Source organism: Balaenoptera musculus, chromosome 3 (genome assembly GCF_009873245.2).
Source record: "Balaenoptera musculus isolate JJ_BM4_2016_0621 chromosome 3, mBalMus1.pri.v3, whole genome shotgun sequence".
In the NCBI taxonomy this organism is placed as follows: domain Eukaryota; kingdom Metazoa; phylum Chordata; class Mammalia; order Artiodactyla; family Balaenopteridae; genus Balaenoptera; species Balaenoptera musculus.
Window position 1 is genome coordinate 169,637,963 of NC_045787.1, and position 14,440 is coordinate 169,652,402.

Genomic DNA, 14,440 nt, shown 5'->3' on the forward strand with positions numbered 1-14,440 from the left:
GGCCCGTGGGTTGGAAGCCCTGAGACGCCGAGGGTGTGGGGAGCGGCCTGCTCTGTCCAGGGCCCGGCTCCTTGGCCACGCCCCTCCCTGCCTGCCTTTGGGCCTGCAGTGCCCCCGTGGCGTCCCCTCGGCTCAGGTCCGTCTCCTGCGAGTGCAGCCGGTGAAGGTGGAGACAGACGGGTGGCCGCACGAGCAGGGGCACCGCTTGGCCAGCGACCAGTGTGTCGTCCACAGGCGCGGACAGCGCTGGTCTCGGGCGGGGGCGTGCTGCTGGCGGTAGGGGCCGTGCGCACGTGGCCCCGGGCCGGCCCCTTGCTTGGGTGGCGCGGCTGCGGTACTGGGGTGTCGGCTGGCGGGAACCCCAGGCAGCGGTGGAGCTGGGCGCGCAGTTCTTGTTGGGGTCGGATTGTCCACACACACCGTCCGTGTGGTTGGGAAGCTGCCGGCCTTAAACGGTGAGGTTTGTCCTGCAGCCTGGGCCCCTGCCTGTCTGGGCATCTCCCGGGCTCCCGGGCTCTGGCCGCTCCGGCCCTGCACGCCCCCCCCAGGCAGCGATGACCTGCGTGGGTGCCGAGCACGGACTGGCGTGTGCACGCGTGTGTGAGCTTCCCCCCACCCCATCCTGCCGGCTGTGGGCCTGCCTCTGGGCACATGGCCAGAGGTCCCCTCATTCGGGCCTGTCCTCGGCCTGCGACTCTTGGCACCTGTGCCGTCGGTGACACGGTGGCTGGCTGGCCCTTGGTGGTAGGTGGGGACGCTGGGGGCCATGTGGGCGGCCAGTTGGGGGCTCGGGCACCCACGGGGGTGGGAGGCGACCCCCTCATCGCCCCCCCAGGGTACCGGGCCTCAGTGCTGGTCCTGCCACAGCCTGCCAGGGGCCCCCCGGGTGCCTTCATGGGCTGTGGATGAGCTGCAGCTGGGCCGCCTACCTGGCGTGAAGAGCCAAAGACCGTGGGCAGGGCCCTCACCTGGCCTCACCTCCCCTCACCCCTCCTCACCCCTGCAGACGTTCAGGGGGGCGTGGCCTCCACCAGGTGTCAGCCCTTGAGTGCCTGGTGGGGAGGGGAGCACAGGTGTGAGCCTCGCAGTGGCCACTCTGGGCCGGGGGGAGCTTGGGCAGGCAGAGGGCATGGGGAGGCGTTATAGGAGCAGGTTAGTGTTTTCTTTCGAAAGCGATTCTGTGGCTTTGGCGTGAGAGTTGGCCAGAGGAGACAGGAGGAGGCGAGGGCCTGTAGGAGGGCGCTGCGCTGTGGGAGGGCCTGTGACCCTCTCTGAGAGGAGGGGGCGGCTTGAGAGGCTCGGCCAGCTGGCAGGGGAGAGCCCCGTCCGTCTGAGCTGCAGGGTGACTAGTCTACACGGGGGTGGGAGGAGGGAGAAGCCGGCACCACAGACAGACCTTGGGGGTGTATCGCCACCCCCCAGCTCGGGTGGCCAGCCCCTCCCTGTAACCCGGAGGGCTATCGGGGTGCCCGCCGTTCCCTCCACAGCCCAGCTTTCTGCTGGAGAGGCCAGGCCGGACTCGCCTTGGGGGCACGTGTCCAGCCGGCCCCGTCAGGCTCAGAGCCCATCTGCCTGCCCTTGGGGCCCTCGCAGCCCCTCCTGCCTGCTCACTCTCCCAGCAGCAGCCGGTCACCCACCTGACCACAGGGTCACGGGCTCCTGGAACGAGGCCCGGGGACGTTGATGTCACCTGGATATTGGGCAGGGGTGGGGTGGGGGAGAGGCAGCTCGGAGGCCCCCCGGGTCTGTGGCAGGGGCCTGTCTCCTAGCCTCGGGCACTTTCTGCTCTGCACCTCTCCTCTTCCGAGGAGCAGTGCTGGGGCCTCTGTTGCTCAACTAGGCGTCTCCTCTCCCAGCACAGCCGTCCTCTAGCCTGGGGTGGGCTGGCAGGTGGCACGTGGAATTCTCGGAGGCCCGGACCTCCCTCCCCTCTGCCCCCAGAAGGTCACAGGTTGCACGAGCCTCCCTCCCCTCTGCCCCCAGAAGGTCACAGGTCGCACCTGCATGTCAGAGATCTTTCCAGAACGCGGTCCCGCCACCACTTAACGCCCAGTCCCGGGTCCCCGGCCAGGCTGTGCTCTGGGCCCCGGGGTGCGTGGTGGGCGGGCGGGCGGGTGGGTGCATTGCGGCCTTCTAACCCGCGCCTCTGTTTCTCCTGCAGCTGAGAGCCACGAGATTTGAGCCCCCAGGACCTGTCAGCAGCATGTGTCCTCCCCCCATGCGTGACCCCGAGGCCACCAAGATGAGCGCTGCGGCCGGGCCCTCGCAAGCGCCCGTGTCTCACTAGCAGGAGCCCGCTGGGCGCCATGGGGTGCTAGCCCCGAAGAGCCACCGCGACCGCAGGTCTCCGTGGAGCCGGGATTTGCACGGCAGCAGAGTCACCGTGGAGAGGCCAGGGTACCACAAACTTATGGATTTTGACAAGAAAGGAGGGAAAGGGGAGTCGGAGGAGGGCCGGAGAATGTCCAAGGCCGCCGGCCGGAGCAGCCACGGCGTCCGGAGCTCGGGGACCAGCTCGGGGGTCCTGATGGTGGGCCCCAACTTCCGGGTCGGGAAGAAGATAGGCTGTGGCAACTTCGGGGAGCTCCGGCTAGGTGAGCCCCGCTCGTTCACTTCCAGGGACGCGGGGGCGGGGGTGGTCGTGAGGGCTGGGGACGCAGGTAAGCGCTTGTGGGTTTCTGTCCCCCGCCCCCGGAGGAGGCTCTGCAGAGGGCTGGACCCCGACAGCTGTGGGCCGGTTGTGCCGGGGGCTCCAGGCCCACAGAGCTCGGGAGGATGGCGACGCGGAGCTGGGGGTCCAGGGGCATCTCCTGCACAGCACTTAGTGGTTGGAGCTTAGTGGTGGGCGACCCCCAGCCCCCGTCTAGTGGTCCGTGTCTGTCGGCTGGTGTTGCTGGTGTCTGACACGCCCAGCGGCCCCGCAAGGCTGGGAGGAGAGGCCCGTCCTGAGCCTGAACCTTGGCCGTGCCAGAGGCGCTGGGATGGGGCTCAGCAGCGGATCCTCACTGCCCTGGGCTCTGGGTTTCTGGGCCAGTGGGCTGTCAGCAGCGGGGGCCCAAACTGCTCGTGGGAAGGGTGGAGGCGTGGGAGAGATGGGCGCCCTCCCCAGAGTGCGGGGCCCCGCGTGCCCAGACCGACCTGCGCCGCACGGTGGCCGACTCCTCAGCTTCCCCTGACGGGGCTTCCGCAACCCAGCCCTGCTGCCCCATTAGCGTGTGCACGTATGTGTGCGCACACGCACACGCACGTCCCCCGGCCCAGTCCTGTCCTACAGCCTGGGGGTGCCCCTTGCGGCTTTGGGGACCCAGATGGCTGTCCTGGGTTCTGGCCTTGGCATTGGGAGCCGCAGCCTAAACAGCACAGGTCTGGGTAAACAGATGGTGGAGCGTGCGCCGGGGACTGCGGGGGTAGCGGCTTTTGGCTTAAACGCTTTTTAAGAATCAAGGTTTGGTTGTTGCTCCCTACCTCAGTATCCGAAACCCGCGGTACAGAGGGCTGACTGTATTGGTGGTGCTGTGCGGTTTTATGTCAGGGGCTGGAGCAGCTGCAGATTTCGGTATCCTCTGGGGCTCCTGGAAGCCGAGGGGCAACGTGTTCTTTCCTGCCAGGCTCCTCCTGTTCAGTGCATGTGGTTTTCTGGGCCTGCAGTTAGTCTCTGTTTGTTACTCTGCCCATTTGTATGACTGCACCCCGTTTTGTTCGTGCATTCTCCTGCTCAGGGACATTTGACTGTGCCCAGATTTGGGGTGTTGTGAATAAAATTGCCCTGATCACCCTTCTTCAAGTCTCGTGCACGAGTGTTTTCATCAAAGTGCTGGGTCACGTGTGCTTATGAGAAACTGCCAGGCTGGTTTCCAAAGCAGTCGTACCACTTTAAACTCCGCGGGCAGCGTGTGAAGGTTCTCAGTATCCCACATCCTCATCAACACTTGGAGTTGTCAGGCTTTTCCATTTGGAGTGTGCTAGCAGTGTGAAGTGGTGCCTCACTGTGGACTTTATTTGCATTTCCCTGATGACTACTGTTGACCGTTCTTCTCCTATATATAGTATGTCTTGTCTTGTGCCTGTTTCAAAGATTTTCTTTTTATCTCTGGGTTCAGATTTTGATTCGGCCTTAATTTAGGTGTGGTTTTCTTTCTGTTTATCCTGCTTTGGGTTCATTGCGCTTCTAAGATATGTATATTAACACTCTTTTCTTAAATTTGGAAAAACTTTGCCATCATTACCTCAAATGTTCTTTCTGCCTCTGTTTCGTCTCTCATTCTCATACTCCAGTCACAGGTTAGGAGTGTTTGATGCTGTCCCACAGGTCCCTCAGTTTTCTCTCAGGTGTTTTGTTTTTTTTTTTTAATTTTTAAAAATATTTTATTATAGAAAACAATAAAAACAATAAAATACTCTGGTCCTTTCTCTCTCTCTTCTCCTTCTGGGACCCCTATAAGGCGAATGTTGTTGCGTTTAATGTTGTCCCAGAGGTCTCTTAGGCTGTCTTCATTTCTTTTCATTCTTTTTTCTTTAGTCTGTTCTGCAGCAGTGAATTCCACCATTCTGTCTTCCAGGTCACTTATCTGTTCTTCTGCCTCAGTTATTCTGCTATTGATTCCTTCTAGTGTAGTTTTCATTTCAGTTATTGTATTGCTCATCTCTGTTTGTTTGTTCTTTAATTCTTCTAGGTCTTTGTTAATCATTTCTTGCATCTTCTCGATCTTTGCCTCCATTCTTATTCCGAGGTCCTGGATCATCTTCACTATCATTATTCTGAATTCTTTTTCTGGAAGGTTGCCTATCTCCACTTCATTTAGTTGTTTTTCTGGGGTTTTATCTTGTTCCTTCATCTGGTACGTAGCCCTCTGTCTTTTCGTCTTGTCTATCTTTCTGTGAATGTGGTTTTTGTTCCACAGGCTGCAGGATTGTAGTTCTTCTTGCTTCTGCTGTCTGCCCTCTGGTGGTTGAGGCTATCTAAGAGGCTTGATGGGAGGCTCTGGTGGTGGGTAGAGCTGACTGTTGCTGTGGTGGTCAGAGCTCAGTAAAACTTTAATCTACTTGACTGTTGATGGGTGGGGCTGGGTTCCCTCCCTGTTGGTTGTTTTGCCTGAGGCAACCCAACACTGGAGCCTACCTGGGCTCTTTGGTGGGGCTAATGACAGACTCTGGGAGGGCTCATGCCAAGGAGTACTTCCCAGAACTTCTGCTGCCAATGTCCTTGTCCCCACGGTGAAACAAGAGCCACCCCCCGCCTCTGCTGGAGACCTTCCAACACTAGCAGGTAGGTCTGGTTCAGTCTCCCCCGGGGTCACTGCTCCTTCCCCTGGGTCCCGATGCGCACACTATTTTGTGTGCGCCCTCCAAGAGTGGGGTCTCTGTTTCCCCCAGTCCTGTCGAAGTCCTGCAATCAATTCCCACTAGGCTTCAAAGTCTGATTCTCTATGAATTCCTCCTCCCATTGCTGGACCCCCAGGTTGGGAAGCCTGACGTGGGGCTCAGAACCTTCACTCCAGTGGGTGGACTTCTGTGGTCCCTCTCAGTTTTTTTTTTCAGTCTCTTTTCTTTCTTCAGCCTGGATAGTTTTTATTGCCTTATTGTAAGGTCACCCTTGTTTTTTTCTGCAGCGTCCAATATATTATTTGATATATCCACTGAATTTTTCATTTGATAACACGGTATTTTTCACTTCCATTTGATTTCCTTATTCTGTTGAGATTTCCCATTTGCTTGTTCATTTTGCCCATCTTTTCCTTAAAATCCTCGAACATACTTGGAATAGCTTTTAAAAAAAATACATTTATTTATTTTACTTATTTATTTTTGGCTGCATTGGGTCTTAGTTGCGGCATGCGGGATCTTTGTTGCAGCGTGCAGGCTTCTCTCTAGTTGTGGCGTGCAGGCTCCAGAGCGCATGGGCTCTCTAGTTGTGGCGCACGGGCTGTCTAGTTAAGGCATGTGGGATTAGTTGCCTCGCGGCATGTGGGATCTTAGTTCCCTGACCAGGGATCGAACCCGCATCCCCTGCATTGGAAGGCAGATTCTTAACCACTGGACCACCAGGGAAGTCCCAGCTTTTTTTAAATTGAGGTATAGTTGATTTACAATGTTGTATTAATTTCTGCTGTACAGCAAAGTGATTCAGTTATACATATATTCTTTTTTAAATATTCTTTTTCATATTGGTTTATCATAGGATACTGAATATAGTTCTCTGTGCGATACAGTAGGACCTTGTTGTATCTGCTGACGTCTTAGCTAACATCTGCTAACCCCAATCTCCCACTCCATCCCTCCCCCAACCCCTCCTCCTTGGCAACCACCAGTCTGTCCTGTATGTCTGTGATTCTGTTTCATAGATAGACTCCACATATAAGTGCTATCATATGGTGTTTGTCTTTCTCTTTCTGACTTGCTTCACTTAATATGATAATCCCTAGGTCAATCCATGTTGCCACAAATGGTATTATTTCATTCTTTTTATGGCTGAGTAGTATTCCAGTGTGTGTGTGTGTGTGTGTTTGTGTGTGTGTGTGTGTGTGTGTGTGTGTGTGTGTGTACACCACATCTTTTTTCTCCATTCCTCTGTTGATGGACATTTAGGTTGTTTCCATGTCTTGACTGTTGTAAATAATGCTGCTAATGAACACAGGGGTTCATGTATCTTTTTGGATTAGAGATTTGTCTGGATATGTGCCCAGGAGTGGGATTGCTGGATCATATGGTAGTTCTCTTTTTAGTTTTCTGAGGAACCTCCATACTGTCTTCCACAGTGGCTGCACCAATTTACATTCCCACCAACAGTGCAGGAGCGTTCTCTCTTGCAGTAGCTGTTTTAAATGCAGTGTCTGTGGTGCCTTTGACGCTGTTTTTCCTTCTTGCAGTGCTGTTCCTTTTTTCACGTGTCTAGTGATGTTTTATTGTGTGTTGGACAATGTGGGTGCCACACATGAGGTCTGGATCATGCTTCATCCTGGTGACTCATCTTGACCCCATCAGGGACTGTTTTTCAGCTTTGATAGGGTGGGTGGTGAGCAGGCATTACTCAAGGGCTGGAGTTGCCCCCTCCCAGTGTGTGGGCTTTCCGGGTTCTCAGCCAAATGTCCGGGGCGTTCAGGGCGGCCTCCGTGCTCTGGATGGTGGAGGCTCCAGCGTCTTCCTGCCCTGTGCAGCCCTGGCATCTGCCTTCTGCTCCTGGCCCCCCGGAGGCGTTCTCTGTCAGGCCTTGCAGACTCTCCCACTTTTCACACCTGCTGCTGAGCTGGCTGTTGGTGAGGCTCAGAGCCTGGAGCACCGAGGTCCCCGGGAAACTGTAAATCCAGACTTCAGACGCCCGCGTGCACGTGCCCACACACACGCTCACCTTAAACTCAGCTGGACTCCGGGACTTTGGCTTCCCCACGTGCACAGTCAAAACAGGAGGTTTCTTGACCAAGACACAGAATAAGATGACCAGTTACCAGAAAGGATCAGTTAGACATCATCAAAGTTTAAATATCCAAAAATGTTGTTAAGAGCACGAGTAGGGGGACTTCCCTGGTGGCACAGTGGTTAAGAATCCGCCTGCCAATGCAGGGGACACGGGTTCAAGCCCTGGTCCGGGAAGATCCCACATGCCACGGAGAAACTAAGCCCGTGCGCCACAACTACTGAGCCCGCATGCCACAACTACTGAAGCCCGCGTGTCTAGAACCCGAGCTCCGCAACAAGAGAAGCCACCGCAGAGAGAAGCCCGGGCACTGCAACGAAGAGTAGCCCCCGCTCACTGCAACTAGAGAAGGCCCGCACACAGCAACGAAGACCCAAAGCAGTCAAAAATAAGTAAAATTAAATTAAAAAAAAAAAAAGCGCGAGTAGGCGAGCCACAGACTGGGAGGTGCTATCTGCTGAGCACCATTGGACAAAGTGCTGGTACCCAGGACGCAGGAGAAGACAACAGCTTGGTCAGTAATAAAAAAACAGGTGCTGCGATTAAAACTGGGCAAGAGATCTGAACAGACACCTCCCAGAAGCAGACAGACAAGCGGCTGGGGGGCGTGGGGGGGCGCCTCGCCTTGTTGGGCCTGGACAGGACTTCTGCTCCGTGTGCAGCACAAGACAGCAAACCTGCCCGAGAAGTGACCCGACCCTCGCGGGAAGGCCCGTGCGCAGCGTTCAGTAACGGACACTGGAGACGGGCCAGGTGTGTCCGTGCTGCAGCGGACGCGCCCGGGCAGGAAGCCAGAGCGAGCCGCGTCATGCGTGTGCAGGGAACCCCAAGGAGCAGGGAGCATGTGCGGTGGTTCCGCCTCTCGGGAGGTGAGGTGGCGGTGATGTGCTCTGTCCTCACGGGATCGGGGTGGCACAGGAGCACGCATTTGCCAGAGCTCATCAAATGCTGTGCGTTTCCCAGGTAAATGCCTCCTCCCAAGGGAAAGCCAAGCACTAAGTACAAATCGAAGTTGATCTGCAGGCTGCAGTGTTTAGGGGGCAGGGTACTGAGGTCTGCAACTTCCAGATGCATCTGAAAATGAGATGAACAGGTGATAGCTGCGCAGCTGTGCAGCAGAACAGAGCAATCGCGAATTGTGTGACCCAGGCACCCAGGGCGTGGGGCTCCCTGCACACAGCTCTTCCCACTTTTCTGGATGTGTGAAACTTTCATAATAAAATGTTGAGGGGAAACACAAGAGGCATGCCTGTTATTTAATGAAAATGAGAACGAGGACTAGGTGGGCGCTTTCTTTCTCTGCCGCTGGGTGCCTTTTACTCGTAGTAACTGAGGGAGTGGAATCTGCAGGAGGGGCCCCTGTGGGCACCCCCTCCGCACGGTGGCAGTGAACAGAGCAGAGGAAGAAAGCTGGGAGAGGAAGAAACACAGCTGTGACCTGTCTCGGACGGCTTGATTGTCCACGTGCGGAGGCCAGAGTAGTCTTTCAGTAAACAATTAGAAAGGAATGAGTTTAGTAAGGCTGCTGCATATACCAACACAGATCAACTGTATTTCTCTGTTGGAGCAACGATTGGAAAATAAAAATTTAAGAATAGTCCCGATCGTGTAAGAGCACCAAAACCCATCAGGTGCCTCCAGAATAAATCTAACAAAGGCTGCACACTCTCTCTACACTGAGCACTAAGAACATCGCTGAGAGAAGTTAACTCTGGAGACGTGGACGGGATGGTTTTCTGCAGACTCGGGGCCACCCCTGCAGGTGTCTGGGGACCAGCCGACTCTATAGACTGGGATGGAAACCAAGGCCCTGGAGGAGCTGAGGCTGAGCTGAAGACTAGGCCAGGCACCACAGTGATGAGACACCCGGGATGGGCAGGGACCCGGGGGACTGACTGACAGGCATGCGGGCCCCCGACCTCGGCTCGTGGGGTCATACACACCGGTGTCTTGGCCACCCGTGGGTGGGGCGGAACGGCCTGGTGCAGCTGTCTCCCAGATTGTCCCACTGCAGTGGGATGGAGAGGAGGCTGAGGCCTCTTCCCACACTGGATCCTCTCAGAAATAAGATGCAGCAGCACGGCGCTTCGGGCGTGAGGTCGCCTGGAGGAGCAGCGCACCGAGGGGCTGAGTCGGGGCTGAGGACCTGGAAAGGTGGGAGGGGCGGAGAGGGTGGAGCGGTGTACGCAGCGCTCACTGTGCGTGCAGACGGCGCCCAGGGGCTGGGGCCGCACTCTCTGGGACTCAGCCAGTGGTAGGGACTGTAGCAGGTGAAAAGCTGAGCTCCGCCGGGTTCTGGAGCTTGTGTTTTTGCACTTTCGTGAGGTTGAGCGCCGTGGCTTGTTCTCCGTGGGCACCTGGAGGTCCAGGTGGGCCAGCGATGGGCCGCGGGAGACGTCCTGCCCCAGGCATGTCTGTCTAAGCTGAGGACGCAGGTTACGCTCCCTCCTGATGGGTTCCTGGCCGGGGCCCCTGCTTCACAGCGAGGGGGCGGGGCTTGTCCATTGGACGTGTACAGCTCAAGGCCGGAGTTCCTGGCATTACGGAATGGGGGGCGCCCTCGGGGGTCCCTAGAGGCCGGAGCGGTGAGCGCAGGTCAGGCGGCGGGGGGGCCTCACAGAGCGTATGGGGACGGTAGGGAGGGTGTGTGGGAGGGGTGTGATGTCTCCTCCAGGTTCCCTGTGGCTGGAGCTGAAGAAAGGCCTTGGGGTCACCAGGACTCTTTGTTGTGTTTTCACTTTTTTAGATGGGAGAAGTTGGAGCGCGTTGGCGTGCTGGCGGGAAGGATCCCGCAGAGGACTTGGGAGCAGCCCCGAGTGGGCGGAGGCAGGGTTGGCCTGGGGGGCGGTGCTGGAGGAGAGGGCAGGACGGCAGGGAGGGGGCCCAGGAGATGAGGGTGCAGGGGCAGATGGGGGTTCCCACGGCCGGTGGGAGTACCTTGCGAGCCCGGGAGGGATGGGCGCATCCTTTTCCCTTCCAGGTCCGGGAGGGATGGGCCACGCTCAAGGAGGGCTGCCGCGGAACAGGAGGTGCCCCTTGGAGGGGTGGGTCGTGAGCGGTCTCCTGTGTGCTGGGGGTCCTGCCGACCTGACGTGCCTCTCCTCCCACAGGAAAGAATCTCTATACAAATGAATACGTAGCTATCAAATTGGTGAGTCCGGGCCCTGCCCCCTGCCCCCAGTCCCCAGCCCGGGCCGGGCCGGCCCCTCGCCGGCCCCCAGCAGAGGCTGTCCCCACGGGCCGGGAGGAGGGCAGGACCGCGCCCTGCGTGACATCCATGCGTCCCCTCGTCCCTCCCAGGAGCCCATCAAGTCCCGGGCGCCACAGCTGCACCTGGAGTACCGCTTCTACAAGCAGCTCAGCGCCGCAGGTACCCCGGGGCCGGGTGTGGGAGTGCGGGGGGAGCCCGCCCGGGCGTCGCGTGAGTCTGTGTGTCCTCCGCCCGCAGAGGGCGTCCCTCAGGTCTACTACTTCGGCCCGTGCGGGAAGTACAACGCCATGGTGCTGGAGCTGCTCGGACCCAGCCTGGAGGACCTGTTCGACTTGTGCGACCGCACGTTCACACTCAAGACGGTGCTCATGATCGCCATCCAGCTGGTGCGGGCCGCGGGAGGGCGAGGGGGCCGGGCGCTGTGGGGCGGCAGAGGGAAGGTGGGCAGGGTGGAGGGAGCCCGCTGAGGCCTGCCTGCCCGCCCGCCCGCAGATCACGCGCATGGAGTACGTGCACACCAAGAGCCTCATCTACCGCGACGTGAAGCCCGAGAACTTCCTGGTGGGGCGACCGGGCACCAAGCGGCAGCACGCCATCCACATCATCGACTTCGGCCTGGCCAAGGAGTACATCGACCCCGAGACCAAGAAGCACATCCCGTACCGCGAGCACAAGAGCCTGACGGGCACGGCGCGCTACATGAGCATCAACACGCACCTGGGCAAGGGTGAGCGGCGCGCGGGGTGGGCGGGGGGGCGCAAGGGCCGCGCTGACCTGCCGTCCCCCCCGCAGAGCAGAGCCGCCGTGATGACCTGGAGGCGCTGGGCCACATGTTCATGTATTTCCTGCGCGGCAGCCTGCCCTGGCAGGGGCTCAAGGTGGGCGCGCCGGGGCCGGGGCGGGGATGGGGGCCTCCCGCAGGCGGCGCCTCGGTGCCGACCGCGCTCTCCCTGCAGGCCGACACGCTCAAGGAGCGCTACCAGAAGATCGGGGACACCAAGCGGGCCACGCCCATCGAGGTGCTCTGTGAGAGCTTCCCAGGTGAGGGTCTGCCCCCCGGCCCCCGCGCTCCCCGCAGACCCCCTGCCCAGTGCCGCCCGCCCCCGCTCCTCCACGCCCCCCAGCCCTGTCGCTGTCCGCAGAGGAGATGGCCACGTACCTTCGCTACGTGCGGCGCCTGGACTTCTTTGAGAAGCCAGACTACGACTACCTGCGCAAGCTCTTCACCGACCTCTTTGACCGCAGCGGCTTCGTGTTCGACTACGAGTACGACTGGGCCGGGAAGCCCCTGGTACGTGAGGGGGGGGCGCTGGCGCTGGAGGGGCCCCTGGCGCGTGGGGGCAGCTGGCAAGGACCCTGAAGCCCCTGTGCTCGGGGGCGGGGGTGGCTGGCACGTGACGAGGGGGCGGGGGGTAGCTGCCGGGCCTCAGCCGCATCCTGCCCCCTTGCAGCCCACGCCCATCGGCACGGTCCACACCGACCTGCCCTCGCAGCCTCAGGTTCGGGAAAAAGCCCTGCTATACAGCAAAAACCAGGTGAGGGGCCGGCCGAGGACCCCAGCAGCGTGGGGGGGGCCAAGCAGGGCCTACAGGACTCCCCTGCCCCTCTTGCCCCGCAGGCACTGAACTCCACGAACGGGGAGCTGAATGCCGACGACCCCACCGCTGGCCACTCCAACGCCCCCATCGCGGCCCCCGCGGAGGTGGAGGTGGCCGACGACGCCAAGTACGGCTCCCGCGGTCGCGGGGGGCTGGGACTCCCTGGGCCCCCCCCCGTGCCCGTTTCCCCCATCCCCTTCTCCTCCAGCCTGCACCCCCTTTCGCAGCCTGCGCCGCCGCCTAGCCTGTGCCCGCCCCTTCCAGGTGCTGCTGCTTCTTCAAGAGGAGGAAGAGAAAATCTCTGCAGCGACACAAGTGACCCCGGGGCGGTGGCCTCTGAAGCCTCCCGCCGCAGCCCCTCGGGGCCCGCTTGTCCACGGCCGCGTGGCCACCGCCGGACGCAGACTGCAGGCCCGGCAGAGCTGCCGGCCCCCGCGTGGGGTCACTTCCTTCACGTAAGACTTCGGCCGAGATTTCTACACCTGTGTCTAGTCCTCCCCTCCGAGAGCATTAACTATTTAAAACAAGGAAGAGAGAAGACCACAGCGGCCGCCCTGCCTCGTGCCCCTGCGCGTCTGCTGAGTGAGTAGCGTGGCCGCCTCCGTCCAGCCCGCCGCTCGCCCGTTAGTGTCGTAAAGTGCAGCTTGTCTCCCTCGATCCAAAGGCCGTTTTCTCGAGGGGGCGCTGCGGGGCGTTGCTGCCAGGGGTGAGCCCGCCCTGGGCCTCCCCAGACCAAAGGGGAAGGCGGGATGGGAGCGGCCCCCAACCAAAATGCTGCACCAAAGCCTAGGCCGGCGGGCGCGGCCCGCGGGGGTCCCGCGCACCTGCTCGTGGAGCCGCCGGCCTGGAACTCGGGGTGGCTACCGCGTGGCCCGTGGGCGGCGCGTGCCCACAGGCTCCTTGTGTCGCTCTGCGCTGCCGGCCGAGCCGTGGAGACAAGCGCCTTAAAGCCCATCTGAGCCCCGCAGGTGCGTGCGGAGCGGGCAGCCCGTCGATGCGGCCCCCGTGGTCCCCTGGGGCCCGCGTGCTGAGGGCAGAGCAACTGGGGGCGCCCCGCGTGTGCGTCTAGGTCTTGCTTTACAAAAAGTGTACAGAAATGGCAATTCCGTTTCTCTGATGCTTCCTGGAAGCCATAGAACTTAGGGGCTTTTTTAAAAAAATAAAGGAAAATGAAACCAATTCCAAGCGTGGTGTCCAGTCTTTCCAAGGGGCTTGGCTGAGGCAAGCAGCAGCTCAGATAGCCAAGTCCCTGGGAAGGGACAGGCTAGGAGGCAGGACAACTTGGGGAAGGAGCCAGGGAGTGGCAGCCGCCTTGCTCAGGAGAAATGAACGGTTGGAAACAAGGTAACAGAACTGAAGTGAATGTGAGAACCGGGTTTGGGACTTCCCTGGTGGCGCAGTGGTTAAGAATCCGCCTGCCAATGCAGGGGGACACAGGTTCGAGCCCTGGCCCAGGAAGATCCCACATGCTACGGAGCAACTAAGCCCGGGCGCCACAGCTACTGAGCCTGTGCTCTAAAGCCCGCGAGCCACAACTACTGAGCCCGCGTGCTACAACTACTGAGCCTGTGCGTCTGGAGCCTGTGCCCTGCAACAAGAGGAGCCACCGCAGTGAGAAGCCTGCACACTGCAATGAAGACCCAACGCAGCCAAAAAAAAAAAAAAAAAGAACCAGGTTTGGTCTACTTGGCGCTGGTGGAAAAAAGAGCCATTGAAGTAAATCACAGTGAGAACAGCAGACACGGGAGCTGAAGGACAGGCTCCTTGCCTTTGTCTGCACAAGTCCATCTGAAACCCTAACCCTAAGCCTCCCCTTCCAGGAGCAAAAAGGTACCAGCTATATGTGAATGGTTAGGTCTTGAGTGAACCCAGCAGCACAAAGTGGGAAGCCCTGTGACGGCGTCACAGTCACTGTGGATGCGGCTGAGGAAAAATGACCTTGGTGGCTACGGACTGATTGTTTATGTCCCCCAGCATTCAGATGGTGCTGCCAGACCCTCAGTGGGGGCAGTGTTAGGAGGCATGGGGCCTTCATGATGGGACTAGGGTCCTTGTAAGGAGAGGAAGAGAGACCAGAGCTCTCTGTGCCGGGTGAGGATGCAGCGGGAAGGTGGCCGTCTGCAGGCCGGGACGTGGGCCCTCACCAGGAACCAGCCACACCGATCTTGGACTCCAGCCTCCAGGAGAGTGAGGAATACCATCTGTGGTTTCAGCCTGTGT

General features: G+C 59.5%; 1 protein-coding gene across 3 annotated transcripts in view; it reads left to right on the plus strand.

Annotated features, from left to right (window-relative positions):
- CSNK1G2 (casein kinase 1 gamma 2) overlaps positions 1-13,399 on the plus strand; it is a 28,414-nt gene extending 15,015 nt beyond the window's left edge. Inside the window, exons 2-12 of one of the 3 annotated variants that reach the window (XM_036847210.1) lie at positions 2,162-2,594; positions 10,522-10,562; positions 10,712-10,781; positions 10,860-11,008; positions 11,115-11,349; positions 11,415-11,500; positions 11,579-11,663; positions 11,765-11,913; positions 12,074-12,157; positions 12,241-12,347; positions 12,485-13,399. In XM_036847210.1, coding sequence (XP_036703105.1) covers positions 2,411-2,594; positions 10,522-10,562; positions 10,712-10,781; positions 10,860-11,008; positions 11,115-11,349; positions 11,415-11,500; positions 11,579-11,663; positions 11,765-11,913; positions 12,074-12,157; positions 12,241-12,347; positions 12,485-12,539 — 1,245 coding nt within the window. In that variant the 5' untranslated portion in view covers positions 2,162-2,410 and the 3' untranslated portion in view covers positions 12,540-13,399. Of the gene's footprint in view, positions 1-2,161; positions 2,595-10,521; positions 10,563-10,711; positions 11,009-11,114; positions 11,350-11,414; positions 11,501-11,578; positions 11,664-11,764; positions 11,914-12,073; positions 12,158-12,240; positions 12,348-12,484 lie in introns of all 3 variants that reach the window. The other 2 variants (XM_036847209.1, XM_036847212.1) reach the window with 2 other exon arrangements.
- The last annotated feature ends 1,041 nt before the right edge of the window (positions 13,400-14,440 follow it).